Source organism: Gymnodraco acuticeps, unplaced genomic scaffold (genome assembly GCF_902827175.1).
Source record: "Gymnodraco acuticeps unplaced genomic scaffold, fGymAcu1.1, whole genome shotgun sequence".
In the NCBI taxonomy this organism is placed as follows: domain Eukaryota; kingdom Metazoa; phylum Chordata; class Actinopteri; order Perciformes; family Bathydraconidae; genus Gymnodraco; species Gymnodraco acuticeps.
The window spans coordinates 1746101-1760469 of NW_022992250.1; the positions used below are offsets into that span (position 1 = coordinate 1746101).

At 40.8% G+C, this 14369-nt stretch overlaps 1 protein-coding gene across 2 annotated transcripts in view; it reads left to right on the forward strand.

Moving 5' to 3' along the window:
* jade2 (jade family PHD finger 2) overlaps positions 1 to 7639 on the forward strand; it is a 218792-nt gene extending 211153 nt beyond the window's left edge. For both annotated transcript variants that reach the window (XM_034206657.1, XM_034206658.1), the window contains exons 13-14: positions 4964 to 5109; positions 5899 to 7639. In XM_034206657.1, the coding sequence (XP_034062548.1) occupies positions 4964 to 5109; positions 5899 to 6744 (992 nt within the window). In that variant the 3' untranslated portion in view covers positions 6745 to 7639. The remainder of the gene's footprint in view (positions 1 to 4963; positions 5110 to 5898) is intronic.
* The last annotated feature ends 6730 nt before the right edge of the window (positions 7640 to 14369 follow it).

Genomic DNA, 14369 nt, shown 5'->3' on the forward strand with positions numbered 1-14369 from the left:
ACAATAAAACACCCCTTTTGTTAAAGAGAAGAACCCAGACAGGTTTATTTCTGTTGATTCATGCTGAGCTTTTTTTTTCTGCTTCCCATTATTGTCTTAGACTGTCTTTCACCTCTTTAATCAGGTATTAAGCCTATTTAATTCACTGTTTTTCTGCCTGCTGCACCTCTTGTCTCCCCTTCATCGCTCTGATGGGTGTTTAGATCACGCTGTTACTCCTCCTGCACACTCTGTTTCACTTTCTCTTTTTCTATCTCTGTCTCTCTGGTTGAGTTTCCAGGCAGACGGTTGGCACCCGAGAACAATCCTCAGACTGTAATGAGGGCTTTAGACTGACCAGCACACACACACGCACGCACACGCACACACTCTCTCCCATGCACAGGCCTGGTCTTGGCCCTGTCCTGCAGCTAGCACATTCCTTACCCTGCACTGCCTTAGTATTGCTGGCTAGTGAATCATTGCTCACTGCTACATCAGCTGTTCTTTAAAGACATCCTGGGGCTTTTTGTAGCTGTAGTGTGCAATAGCAACGAGGAACAAAAACTGTTGCTGTCGTGCAACAAAGCCTTAAACAAGGGATTTGGATGGCTGTAACAGCACCTTTCCATGCATAGCATTAGCCTACAGTAACCCATTAGTTCAACATGTTAGCTGTAGCTGACGAAGGAGGAGGAGTCAGTGTCGTCATTTGGTTAAAAGAAACGGCTCCACTATTATTAGGCTTCCTCTGAACATGTATTTATTTGGGCATGTTGTACAATTTGTTTTAAAACAAAGCAGAGATGAGTAACATCAACAACATCTCATAATCTCCCATAACTGTTTAAAAGAGAACATCCACAGAGATAATACAGATTTTATTTTCAAACTGATTTAAAATAACATTCATAAAAATGTTTTACTACTATACTGTGTTGCCAATAAGGGAAATACAGAAAGAAAACAATAACAAAAAAACCTCTTTATGACACTGAGATTTGAGAAAAAAATACATTTTTAGATGTATCATGTGCTATCCTGTTAATCAGCTTAGCCTATCAACTTTCTTTATTTCCGTAAGTAAATTGAATTTGTGGGAAAGCGAGAATTTAATGCAAGTATTTATTTTTGGCAACAGCTGAATGAATAACTAAGAAGCCTCCCCATTCTGCTGAAATGACTGTAATCTGATCCTTGACTGTGTATTGCGGAAACAGCAGCAACAACGTGTTCAATTTGGTACAGTCACTCATGTCTCCCTTATTAATTAATAAAGTTACTTTAGAGATTCTGTGACTTTTCATTGGTAAACATCATCAGGTCGAATCTTTATTTGTCCTTTTATCCTTTTATGTTTATGACTAAAAACTGACAACAGGCCCTTTGGCCTCAGCAGTAGTGCTAATTAGCTAATGTTAGCATGCTAACACACATTTTGGTAAACATGGTAAATGTTAAAATGATCATTGTGAGAATGTTAGCATTTGACTCTTAGCACTGCTGTGTCTCAGCACAGCCTCACAGAGCTGCTTGTGTACATATTTTCCCATAGTAAAATAAATATCAGGATGTAGAGTATGTGAGAATTTAAACATATCTAAAGACCACAGTGTGGCATGTTTCCCTCCCACCTTCCTCTCTCTGAACTCCATTACTGTCCTCCATCATCCCCTCTCCTCACACTTCTCTCCTGGCTCTTTATTTTCCCTCCGTCACCTATTCCCTCCCTCTGAGATCTACCGACTCCTGCAGAGACATGCTGCGTCATGGAAACGACCGGCTCTGTGTGTGTGTGTGTGTGTGTGTGTGTGTGTGTGTGTGTGTGTGTGTGTGTGTGTGTGTGTGTGTGTGTGTGGTGTGTGTGTGTGTGTGGTGTGTGTGTGTGTGTGTGTGTGTGTGTGTGTGTGTGTGTGGTGTGTGTGTGTGTGTGTGTGTGTGTGTGTGTGTGTGTGTGTGTGTGTGTGTGTGTGTGTGTGGTGTGTGTGTGTGTGTGTGTGTGTGTGTGTGTGTGAAGTATAGTTGATGTGAAAGCCACCCTAACAGCACCTCCTGCCGACCAGCTTGGCAGATCATTAAAAGCACTGAAGATTTACAGAGAGGCTGGAAAGATGGTAGAGGAATGAATAGACTCAAACCTGAAAAATATGCAAGCTCTTGTCAGTATTTCTCCTAATGTGCTTGTGTGCAAGTTATTTGTAACATAATCGGCATCTCTGCTTATATCATATTATGGGTTGTTCCCCAAAGTGACTATGACAAGGTTCTGGTTGCAGAGGTTAATAGTTGTTCCTTGCTAAGTATGAAAACTAAATTGCATCCATTCACTAGATCAGTGGTTCCCAACCTGGGGGGCGCGCCATGCCTCAGATGATTTGAGGCCTAATATCATATTTAGACTTTTTTGTTGTTGAATTTTTCCTCTTTTTTTTTTTACATATAATTGTCGCTAAAAGCCTTGTCTCTACATTACAATAAAGTATACAAAATAATTTATTCATTAATTTTAATAAAAATTCAAGTTAGTAGCTATTAAAGGCATAAAAAGACAGAAATGCATAATTTTTTTCTAGAAATGTTTCTTCTGCCCGTAAAGTGTCCAAACCAGGCTTTTCTGGATAAGCGCATTTTTAAAACATAGTCATTGTCCATGCCGGTTTCAGTTGGATTATTTGTCACAGTTGCTCCGATCAGATCGGTCTCCTCCATTTTGTAGATTATTTACGACTTTTGAATCTACATAAACACATCGGCAAAATCCGGCTTACTTTGAGCATGTGTTTTAAACAGTTTAATCCCTTTGTGAATTGTTTCCACTTGCGCCGTCCTTTAATTTCTTCATACAGCGGGAATCCAAATAAATTAATCCTGAGTCCAATAACCATCAAAGTCACTCCAATAGTGCTCCTTAATTACGCTTTCCTTTCCTTTAACAAAATACTTCACATTCATCCAGTTTGTGACAGTAGTTGTAGCATTTTGAGACTTTTAAACTTTAATTACCGCTGTTGCCTTGTCTGTTGCCCCCCTCACACCCCCTTGTGTGTGTGTTTGTGTATGTGTGGGGGGGGAGCAACTTCCAACAGGAGTAATTTGGGGGGGCTCTCGGGGAAAAAGGTTGGGAACCCCTGCACTAGATAATACCTCCTCTGCAGCCTAAGATCATTTTTGATTTAGCTGCAAATACAACAAGGAGCGTTTTACTTTGCACGCAGTTCTGTTTCTGATGGGTCTGAAATTGTTGAAAGTTGTTATCCTTCATCACAAAGACAGATTTATCAGCAGAGGAAATAAACATTTGATTGTTCTTTTTCTACATGGTTGTTGTTATGAGTTTCTGCAGGGTTCTTTTGTTGTTACAGGAATGGTTATTCTTAGAAATAGTAGAGTAGAATTCCAAAATTGCTATAATAAGTGGAAGTCTCGCTGTTATCATCCCATTTTCTGTAAAAATCCTCTTTCTAAGAAACTAGACACACAAATTCTCAACAAATCAGTGTTCATGTCTAATCTGTATCTATCTGGGGTTCCAGCGCTAACATTTTTTGACAGTTATGTTATCTATAAAGGAACAAAACATGGCACACTACCAACTCAGTGGGTTTGTTGCTAGCTAGCTAACATTAAATATTGATTTTCTCTTCTTTTCAGCAATGAGTAAAAGGTTTAGGTTGTATTGGCTACATACCAAACACGTAATCTATATGCAACATTTTTTTTTTATATAAAAAAAAATTTACTTAAAATTGTCAAAAGCTAAGCATAAATACATTTGGCAAAACTTGTGATCCATACTGAATTCGGATTCAATTAGATAACACCAGAAGGTAGAGGAGTGAAAGCACCCCCCCCCCATTCTCTGTTCTCCCTAAGCCTAAGAGTCTTCACTGAATTGTGTATGAGAAATTGCCACAGAAAGACATGCTTTTGCTTTTGCAGCCCACATTGATAGATAGGAGCCTTAAAAATCTCCTAATTATACATACAAACACACACATACATACACACACACACACACACAAACACACACATACATACACACACACACACACACACACACACACAAACACACACATACATACACACACACACACACACACATACATACACACACACACACACACACACACACACAGTGGTGGGAAGGATACAGGAAACAGGATTTCTGTTGTAAATGTTTGTATGGTTCATATCTTCATTATTGAGGAGGAAGCAACAGAAAGAGCTTGTTTGGATTTTGAGCTTTGTCCTTTCTCTTTCTGACAGACTTTGACAGTTTCTGTGTTTCTACTTATACTGTAAATTGAATGAGGCCAAATAAGATCTAGAGTTGCTATGTAAGAGATTAACATCAATTAAGAGATGTTGCATAACATTTTCAATTATATTCATTTTGAGGTGTTGGTATAGTTACCATAAACAAATCGTTTACTTATTGTGTGATTAACCTAATCAAGATTGAGGAACAGGTTATTTTTGTTTTATCTCTCTGCTAAACATCAGCTGTTTGCCTGTTTGTATGCTATATTGACTTAATCCGCATTTAAATATGTCATCATCTTTTTTGGCAAGGAGACCCACAAGGTTGTGTACGCCTATCAACTGCATAATTCAGATTCATGCTTTGAATGTTAAATGTTTTCGTAAAATCATCCAAATTGAGTCTTTATCATTTAAAATGGGTCAATGTGTTACAATTAATAGTCAAGCTAATGCTGTACACACACGCTGAGTGGGATTTAGGGCTTTGCTTTGCAGGTGCTGTTATATGCTTTTTACTTCTTGACGTCATTTGAGAGCCAATTCCTTTCCACTCAGATGTCTTTTGTTGTGTTTTTTTATTAGAAATGTTCAATTCCCCTCACCTGTCTACTTTGTCTTTCTCCACCTTCTCTCCCCTTCATCCATACCAATTCTCTCATGCCTCTGTCTTGCTATCATCCCTCGCTTCCTCCTCTCTCCCTGCTCATGTCCCACCCCTCAGGTTTGTCGAAGTCCTTCCCGTTGGACAACTCTTTGTTTGACAGCTGGCTCGCCCAGTCGGTTCAGATCACGGCTGACGACATGCTGAGTCAGTGGGCTCTGGGCTCCCAGCACCGGGACAAGAGCGGCAGCCTGCTCTCCGACCAGGTAGACCCTCAACAGCAGGAATGACGTCTCGGCTGTTTCTGAGTTGACTTTAATGTTATGATTTCTGATACATACATTAGATGCTACTGTGATAATGCAGCAATGTAAGTTTTTAATTGATTTGATACAACTAAAAGTGATCTGCAAGCTAAACATAATTTCAGCACCACTTCACAGATCACACTAGTGGAAGAAGGAGCATGATTAAATTAGACAGGCAAATTCGTTTTTGTATTATTTAGAGCTGCACAATATGAGAGAAATATGTTATAGGTGATCACTTTTTTGAATATAGCAAATGCGATATTACTTCTGATAAATACAAACCGATATATTTCTATAATATGTAGTCAGTTCTGTCTTTCTGCTGTTGTCGGTATACTGCTTATTAAATACAACAAGTAGCTTGTTAAATAAAAGACATGAATTAACATTAACTAGAAAATGACACTAGATACAGTAGTCACCTTATAAAATGAAAATCTCTATTGATACTATTTTAGTTTTTGCAGTTTTGCAATATTGCAGTCTTGCGTGATGACATTAAAAAGTGATACATTGTGCAGCCCTACTATTGATCAAAGTGCATAATCCAGATATGTCATAAACATTTTGTGTCCAACGTGTATTTATTGCACCTTAAAACATGATTCAGCCTTTTTCATCCCTTCTTTTCTAATTGACATTCCCTGGATCTCCTTTTGATTCATATCCTGTCATCCCCCATCTCCTATTTATTTCCAATCCCCTGTTTTTTCTCACTTCCTCTCTTCTTCCCCTGTCTTCCAGCTCCTGCAGGGTGAGGAGAGCCTGCTCAATCTCATGATGGATAACTCCATGCAGTCCACCTGGAAAACACCTCAGCTGGGCCGAAAACCACGAGGGAGCAACAAGCCCCGTACTCGCGGTGCCCCTCCACAATCCCCCAGCCCCATCCTGCCCCAGACGCTCCTCTCTGCAGCGGCCCCCTCCTCTGCAGTATCCCCCTCCTCTGCAGCAGCCCCCTCCTCTGCAGCAGCCCCCTCCTCTGCAGCAGCCCCCTCCTCTGCAGCGGCCCCCTCCTCCGCCAGCAGCCCCTCCACAGCAAAGAGCCTCTGGGCAAGCATGGCAGAGGAGAAGCCCATCCATGTGGGCCGCAAAGGGGAGAGGTCCGGGGGCTCCTCGCGGCACCATCTCTACGTTCACCCCCACCAGACAAGGAGCTCCGACCCGCCGCCGCAGCCCCCCGTCTCCAAGATGGATTCCTGTCACATCTCGGAGGAGCGCAGCCCGTGGAACAGCGTCTACACGGGGAATGGCGTCGCATCCTCGTCCCCACGCCCAGGCTCCAGCCCCGGGGCCACGTTGCCCGACACAGGGGCGATCATTCGTGGCAGGGGTCCACGGCTCCGCCTCTCCCGCCAGGTGAAATCCAGAGGGAGGGGCTTCACTGGAGGTATAGCAGGTCTGGAGTCTGTTGGGATGCCGCTCACAGGAAAGGACGCTTCGATGCTGGACGCTGTGGAGACCGACGGCTACTTCTCTGACGGCGAGCAGAGCGATTCTGACACGCGCTCGGGCGGACGCAAACTCCGCTTGCCGCAGTTGCATTCTGGGAAAGAGGACCTGCTGAGAAGGAGCGTGCTGGCCTCCTAAAGAACTGAGCTAGCGAATTGTATCTCCATCTGTGCCCAATATACAGTCCACAAAACATGGCTGGATGGCTTTGTTCAACCAAATCCTGTCACGTCTACTTGTGGAAAATCTCTTCAGCTCTCGACTGCTTTGTTTTCGGGGGGGACTTTGAATGTAGCTGTTTGCCTATCGTACAGTTAAGCAACTCCACCGGACTGTAGTTTGTCGTCAGCCTATTACAAGATGTGATACATTTAACGAATAGGAAACAAACATTTCATTTAGACTTTGTTTAAATTTCAGATTCATTTTGATTCTGGGCGTTGAAGTACCCTTTTTTGGCCCTCATGTCTGTGGTATCTGCCAGACTTGGGAACAAACGCTTTGGGGCATTATTATTATTATTTGTATTAATATTATTCAAGCTGGTTTCAGGGTCTGCTCCGCTCTTGGTCTTTATGGCCTGAGATGCATCCAATGAGTCCTTGTTTTCTTGAATCTGTTCAGTGGAAAGACAATTTCACTCCAGAGCTAATCTGAATATGTACAGGTAGTGACATGGGATAACATGTATTCAGCCTTGAAAAGCACAACTAGCTAGTCATAAGAGCTGTAATGTAAGCACTCGTGTGTATAATAGATGCTCAGTCAGGGTTGGGTTCAATTCTCATAATGTTTACCCGGTTTGCAAAATGTACACTAAAGCCTACATTCTTCAATTTATCTTCTCAGATTTCCAGCTTTTCACATTTTTAGATAGCAAAAAGATTGACCCCAACCCTGGAGCTCATTCAGATTGTCACACAGAGACACAAACACACAAACATACTGACACACATAATAAGCAAATCCCTTTGCTCACATCACAGCCGAAATGGAAATATATTTGATCTGACTTTTGTCAGCTGCTTTCAAATTCTTCCTAGTTTTGAGTTCATTTTTTTATCAAGCCGGAATCCTTGGAGAGAAATCATCGTAGAAACTCTGTGCCTTCTGTCGCTTGCCCTGTGCCCCCTCACCTCGACCCAAAAACGTATACAAAAAACAAAACAATCAGTAAGTAGATCAATCAGTCGTTCATCAATCGGATTTGTAACAATCAAACCAAAAGGAAATCCCGTTGGATTGGTTACCGAGTGTAGCCAGTGCTGGGCTCCTTGTCTCCTTAATTGTCTAGTGCCTGAAACAAGGATGTAAATGCAGCATTCACCATCAATCAGCAAAGTATCTGCAACAGTTAGCAAAGCAGAGCCACAGCGCAGAGAGCTGCCTACTGTTCTGTGCCCCCCCCCCCCCCCCCCCCCCCCCCCCCCCCCCCCCCCCCACAGCTAGATCACTGCAGCCCAGAACCATCGATACACTGTTTGGCCAGGTTACACTGTGAGCACCAGAGAGCTGAGTAAAACTATAGATACACATGGAAAATGGGAAAACATATTAAATAAAACTTTAACCTGTCGGCAAGTCCCGTTGAAGATTAGTCATTTAGATTAGTGGCAACAAACACTGATTGGACATTTTGGTATTTTTTGTTGCCTGCTCCAATCAATACAAAAGAAGATGTACCGCCAACTATTTTGATAATCAATCAAGTTTTTTTTCTATGCAAAAATACTGTTTCAGCCCTTCAAATATGAAGATTTTCTTAGTCTATATTTAACTAAATATTTGTTTGTTTTGGACTTAAAAACAAAGCATATTACCAAGTTAATACCACATCCATGTGTATCTATGCAGTTTTATTTAGCAGTGTAGTGAATGAAAAGTAATTGTTTAATGTGGCCAAGCTCTAGTCTCTGATGGCTCTGCTGCACACGTTCTCCTTTTAGAAGAATGATGACAATGTAAAAACCAGCTTCAGAGGCCTGCGCTCTTAAGTTCTTAATTTGAGTTGTTTGTATTACTTTTTAAAAAAATACTTTTGTTGTTATCGCAGAGAGTTGTATTTTGTACTTAAAGCAGTCCATGGTATTCTCAGGGGTTAAGAAAAAACGTTTAAAAAAAGAATAAAAGGTTTAAAAATGTATCGAAAAGAAGCGTAAGACAGAGAGATATATATATATATATATACATACCGGTACATATATATATACATATACATATTTTATATCGTATACAGTATATACATATATATAAAGTAATGTGTGTATGTCTAGAAACGTCCTTATTTGGCAAGCTTCACTGTTTGAACTCCTACACGAATACTACTGAGAATGTTCCTTTTCTCAGTACGGCCATCAGCCCTGGGTTCAACCAATAACTAAATTGTATTTCTTTGAATAACAGGCGAGGGGGCAGGTCAGACAATAGCGAACTATAATAGCTCTGTGGTCAACGACAAAAAGGGATTTTATTTTCATTTATTAAGTAGTTAATACCTATCACAAGTGATTTTTAAGGGCTGCTTAACCCAGGTCTGATGAACAGATACTTAAATGGAGGTGCAAGTCCAATCTACTTCCTCTGTTTTTTTTTCGCTTTTACCTTCTAGCCTGTCTTCGGAAGTGACCACGCCAAATAACAGATCTGTGTATCAAGGCCACATATTTACATATTTTATCTACACAAACACACATACACGTCTCTGGTTTTCAAGATGAACAATTTTAGATAAGGATGTCAAACAATTCTGGCTGCAGCTAAGTAAAATCTCAACCCAGCTCGATCAGTTAGAAAACGCTGCAAGCTCCAGACGGACGCAGCTATATTCACAACACCAACAAACCCAACCGGGATTCCTCCACATCTGCATTTACAGGACTTCCCTTAGGAAAAGCTTGGCGAGGGTTGTTAAATGCAGACTCGCACATTTAAACCCTATTCAGAAAAAGCCCAATGCTGCTGAACTGAATTCTCAACAAACAGCTCACATATACAGACACACACATATAATACACACCAGAGCTGGTATAACAGGGTTAAAATATACAAGATGACTAGTTTTTTATGTATATGTGATCCTGTCTGCATCAGGAAGTATGAGCTTACTCAGAGAGAAATGCCCCCTCTCAGCAGGAGAGTATTAGTACTGGTGTCTCCTTCAGATGTAGCCATCGTAGAAGATTCATGTTGTTAATCCTCCACTCTCGGCTGTTTTTCAACAAAGAAAAGTGGGGAAAAAACCTTTTGGAAGCGTTTGTTGGAGTATTTTAAACTTCTACTTTGGCTACTGTTATTACAATCCCCATGATAACGGACTGCAACAACACATAAAACAACAATAACCGCGAAAAAAGTTAGTATTTTGAAGCAAGGATGTGGTGGCGCATTGTCATTACGACCCGCAGAATCCTCCACCGGGTGGTTGCAACCATCCATCGGTTGCTAAAACAGAAACATGTAATCTTGGTTTCAATATTCAGTGTTCAGAGTAGCCTGACTTTGTAGACAGTGGTATTAGACAAGGCCTCACATATGGCCTTAACATGTAGTAGCAAATGCTAAGGCTGCATAGCGTTCGCAGGAATAAAAATTCTAAACATTTTGGCTGAATGTCCTCTACAGAACATGTGGAGGTGAGTAAAATGTGCTGCTTCTAAAGATGATCTCCTGTTTGAAAATCAGATTTGAACCTCAGAATGTACCTTGTTTGGAAAATTGCAGTTTAGTTTAGTTTTTATTCCTGGATACTGAGCAGCCTTGGCAAACAAACTGGTTATTATTCTGTATTTACAGTGTGGCTTCGATGCCATCTCCTTCCGCTGCATAGATACTGTAGACTGGAGCTTTTTGCAGGTTTTATTTTTTATCAATATCCTCTTAGAAAACAACTTCAAACCATCACTGTCCTCTGTGTGGTACGCTGGTGTGGGCGTTGGCTTGCAGCCCGAAAAGTGCTCTGATGATCTTTGAATTTTGCAACTCTGTCAGGTCGGATATCCAGATTGTATTTGTCTTTCCTTTCTGGGTTTAATCTGTAATATATACATGCTGTTGAAATGTTCAGAGTGAAGCATCAGTGTCAGTATCAGCGGGAGATCTGCACTGCAGGAATAATGATGGTTATGTTCCTCTGTGAAAGCTGACCATTTAGAGTGCATGACATTATGCATAATGAATACATATACAACTATACCGTTTTCTAAATGGTAAGCTGCTGCGAGTGTGAAGGCAGAACCTTATCCCTGCAGGAGTTGGCATGAACGCTACACTTGAGAAATAAGCCTGTGGGCATCGTTCATGAAATGGCAGGTGTAAAACACACCTACACACAGTGATGAACTCCATCTAGCCTTCTACTGAAAACCTGCTTAAAGGCCAGCTGATTGCTGAAGGTGATTGGAAGCTCGCATATAATTCAAAGAGCTGCTGTCTTCTGTACCGACACTGTTGTTAAACTTCTGAGAAAGAAATCACTGCACCAACAGGGCCGGGCTCCTCAGAACTTCCTCAGCAGAGCAAAGGTCATGTTTAAAGCTTATTTATAAGTAGGGCAAGCTAGGACCATCCAGCAACAAAACAGCTGTAACATTAGTACGAACTAATGTATGCAACAACACCATCTGTTTGATTTGAACAGGGAGAAAAGGAGAAAACCTGTGAATCTTATATTTGCATCTTCTCAGTGGAAACATCATTTTAAGACCAAATCTGATGGTTGCTCTGAGGTGGTTTTGAGGAGCCAGAAGGGTACCATGATGCTGTCGTGAGGAAGACTCTTGTCCTCTGTGGTTGCTCCTTCTTCCAAAAAGAAAGTGGTTTGAGGCAGTCTGTAGGTCAGTAAAATCAGGAATGGACTCTTTAGTGGTAATAAATGTAATTTGAGGCCTCAGCAAATTGTTTTTCTCTGAAGGGAACATTCGGTTTTGTCTATAAAATGAATCAAATTGACAAGGAACACTGTTTAATCCTCTTTTTTTTTAAACAGACTGTTTGTAATACAATTGTCTTGTCCTTGTTTTATTGTCCTACGGCAGCCATGAACCCCCCCCACCTGCGTACCACTGGAGTTTATACACATTTACAATAATGTATAATACTGTTCAACTACTTCTACTATTACTACTAGAGAAATTTCATTTCCTTTGTTTTGAAAAAGACTTTGGAAGCTTTTTTTTTTGTAATGCTTTAGCTGGCCGCTGTGGCTCGTATCAAATTTAGAAAGCTGACTCATTATCTGCTCGCTCTGTTTTTACTGGCGCTTTGCTCTCCTCTCCGTTACAGCAAAGTTATGGCTTCAAGGTCAACATCTACAACCCAGACACATTGCACAGATGGGAGGTTTAGTCATTCAGAGCCACTGTGGAGTCTAAAGCAAGCTCGGTTTTCAAGTTAAGCCTAAATTGGCGGAGTCAAAGAACCACAGTGATTTGAGTCAGAGCGCCTTTTCTCATTCATTCAAGACCAACAAAACAAAATGAATTGCCATATGTGAGGAAATGCCTGGGCCATGTGTTATGACGAATACAAATCATTTTTTCTTGTCATCTTGAGCAACCAAGATTATTGTTAAAAGAACTCTTGTGTTGGTTCCAAAAAAAAAAGTGTTTTTAAAGTGAAATGGTACTTTCTGACTCCAACTTCTCATATGCAAGGATGTGATCCTGCAATAATCAGTAAAACATCTTTGGGTTTTGTACTATTTGTTGGACATAAGATATTTGAAGACACCACCGTTAATGTTGAGAAACATTCTCTCTTAGCCTGGCTTTGTTTTTGTCTAACCAACCTTTCAAAATCCCATAATGTTCACTTAAGAATGATAAAAAAAACACATTGAAGTAACACATTTGAGAATCCAAAACCAGGGAATATGTTCGCTCTGCTTGGGTTACTGTAAATCATATATCAAAATTGGAGAGACAACTTAATCTATTAACTGTCTTATCAATGAATTCAAGTATTATGTAACATGACTCATTCCTGAGAAGTTATAGTTGTATATATCACTACAATCTGCAAAAAAACACCAATCAGGGCAGTTTTTGTATTTTCATGTTAGCAAAGCCTGGCTCATTTTAAAAGCTTGCCTCCCATTTTTGACTCTTTCACTGTGCTTCAGTCCAAAATCACTTAATCAGCAGATCTTTGGCTCCGCCCACTGAGGGTTAACACAAACACTGAGATAACGTCTGCCTCCAGAGCGGCTCCAAGAAATATTCATTTCATTTTCGAGCTAAATCTCCCATCTGCACAAACTGCGCACCTTACTCTGTCTCCGCCATCCAACATCTTCCTCACACTTCCTCCTCCCACCACCACCAGCAACCCCCCCCCCCCCCCCCCCCACTCTCTTCTGTCGTGTCCCTCCTGCCCACAACTCCTCCTCTCTGTCCGGTGATCAGCCTCCTTGGCCGACACGTGGCTTTCGAAGGACGATAAAAAAAAAAAAATTATGTAAAAGAAGAAAAAATATGTCTGTAGCTTTAAGGACAAATAATGACAGGCACGTGTTGTGGAAGTACGTGTGAGGAGGGGGAAACAGTGCACTCTGCTTTGGTTGTGGCCTGCAGAAAGAGAGGGAGAGATGGAGAGAAAGAGGGAGACGTTTACTGAACCATTGCCAGAGAAGCAGACAGAAAGAGTACAACTTGTTCTTTCCCTGGTGTTCTGTTTGCAGCCTGTCCTGTTAACAAGCAGCTAATATAAACAACACCAGACCCTTCCCTTCTCCTCGGCTCTCTTATTTCCCCTCTGTGCTTTCTCTCTACAGCCAAGTCTCCTTCAAAGAATTTCCTTTACAAGCTGTAACAATCGAATCAGGAAAGTAGAACGGAAACCGGTACAATTTACATTAATGGCATGACAAGCCCTGGAAAACAATTCAGAGTATTTTTTATATCCAGCATGACTGTGAACATAAATCACCCTTTCAGGTTATATGTGGTTCGATTTTATTTGTATTCAAAGTAAAGCATACATTTGGCAAATATTACTCAGCAAAGAAAAAGGCTGGTGATATTCTAGATATTTTTCTTACTGTCAATAAATACCATGAAAAGACCAAACCAGCAGTTAGTTGATTAAACTATGAAGTAGGACCAAGTTTTATCCAAAACCAAGACAGCGTATCTCCCTATTGTCCAAAAAAGTTTGAAACACATCAATGCATGACATGTTCCTTCATTCCCATGAACACAGAGACTAACTTATCCACACACACACACACACACCGTTGCTGCCTTTAATACTAATGCAACACATGTGTAATCCGCAGCTGAGAATAGTCCCCAAAAAAAGCACATGTTTTAGTAGTTTACTAAAAACCACAGTGCCCAGCTGTTTTAGGAAATAACCTGGTGTTTTTTTTGTTAATATATATGTACGTTTTTATTAAATCTATGCTTGTAGGGAAGTACAAAATGAGACTAACACATTGTTGGGTTTTTACTCGATTTGTTGAGTTGACAGTAAGGAAAATATAGAACACCTGCGTTATCCTTTAAATGTCACTATCAGACCAGAAAACTATTTCTATCCGTTAAGACCATTAACAATCTTGTGAAATTGAATCCTTTTTATATATCATTTTTGGCAATTTCACTTGGATGGAAACATGGCTCCAGTGCTTTTTATGGTTCTTCCCTCACAATCTGAGCATTTTATTCCGACCCTTTGCATCTGGTGTAACCATCAGGCTCCTGGGAGGTTTCAGACATTTATATATGACTGCAGACAAATTGGAGGTGTAAATGCAACCAAACACA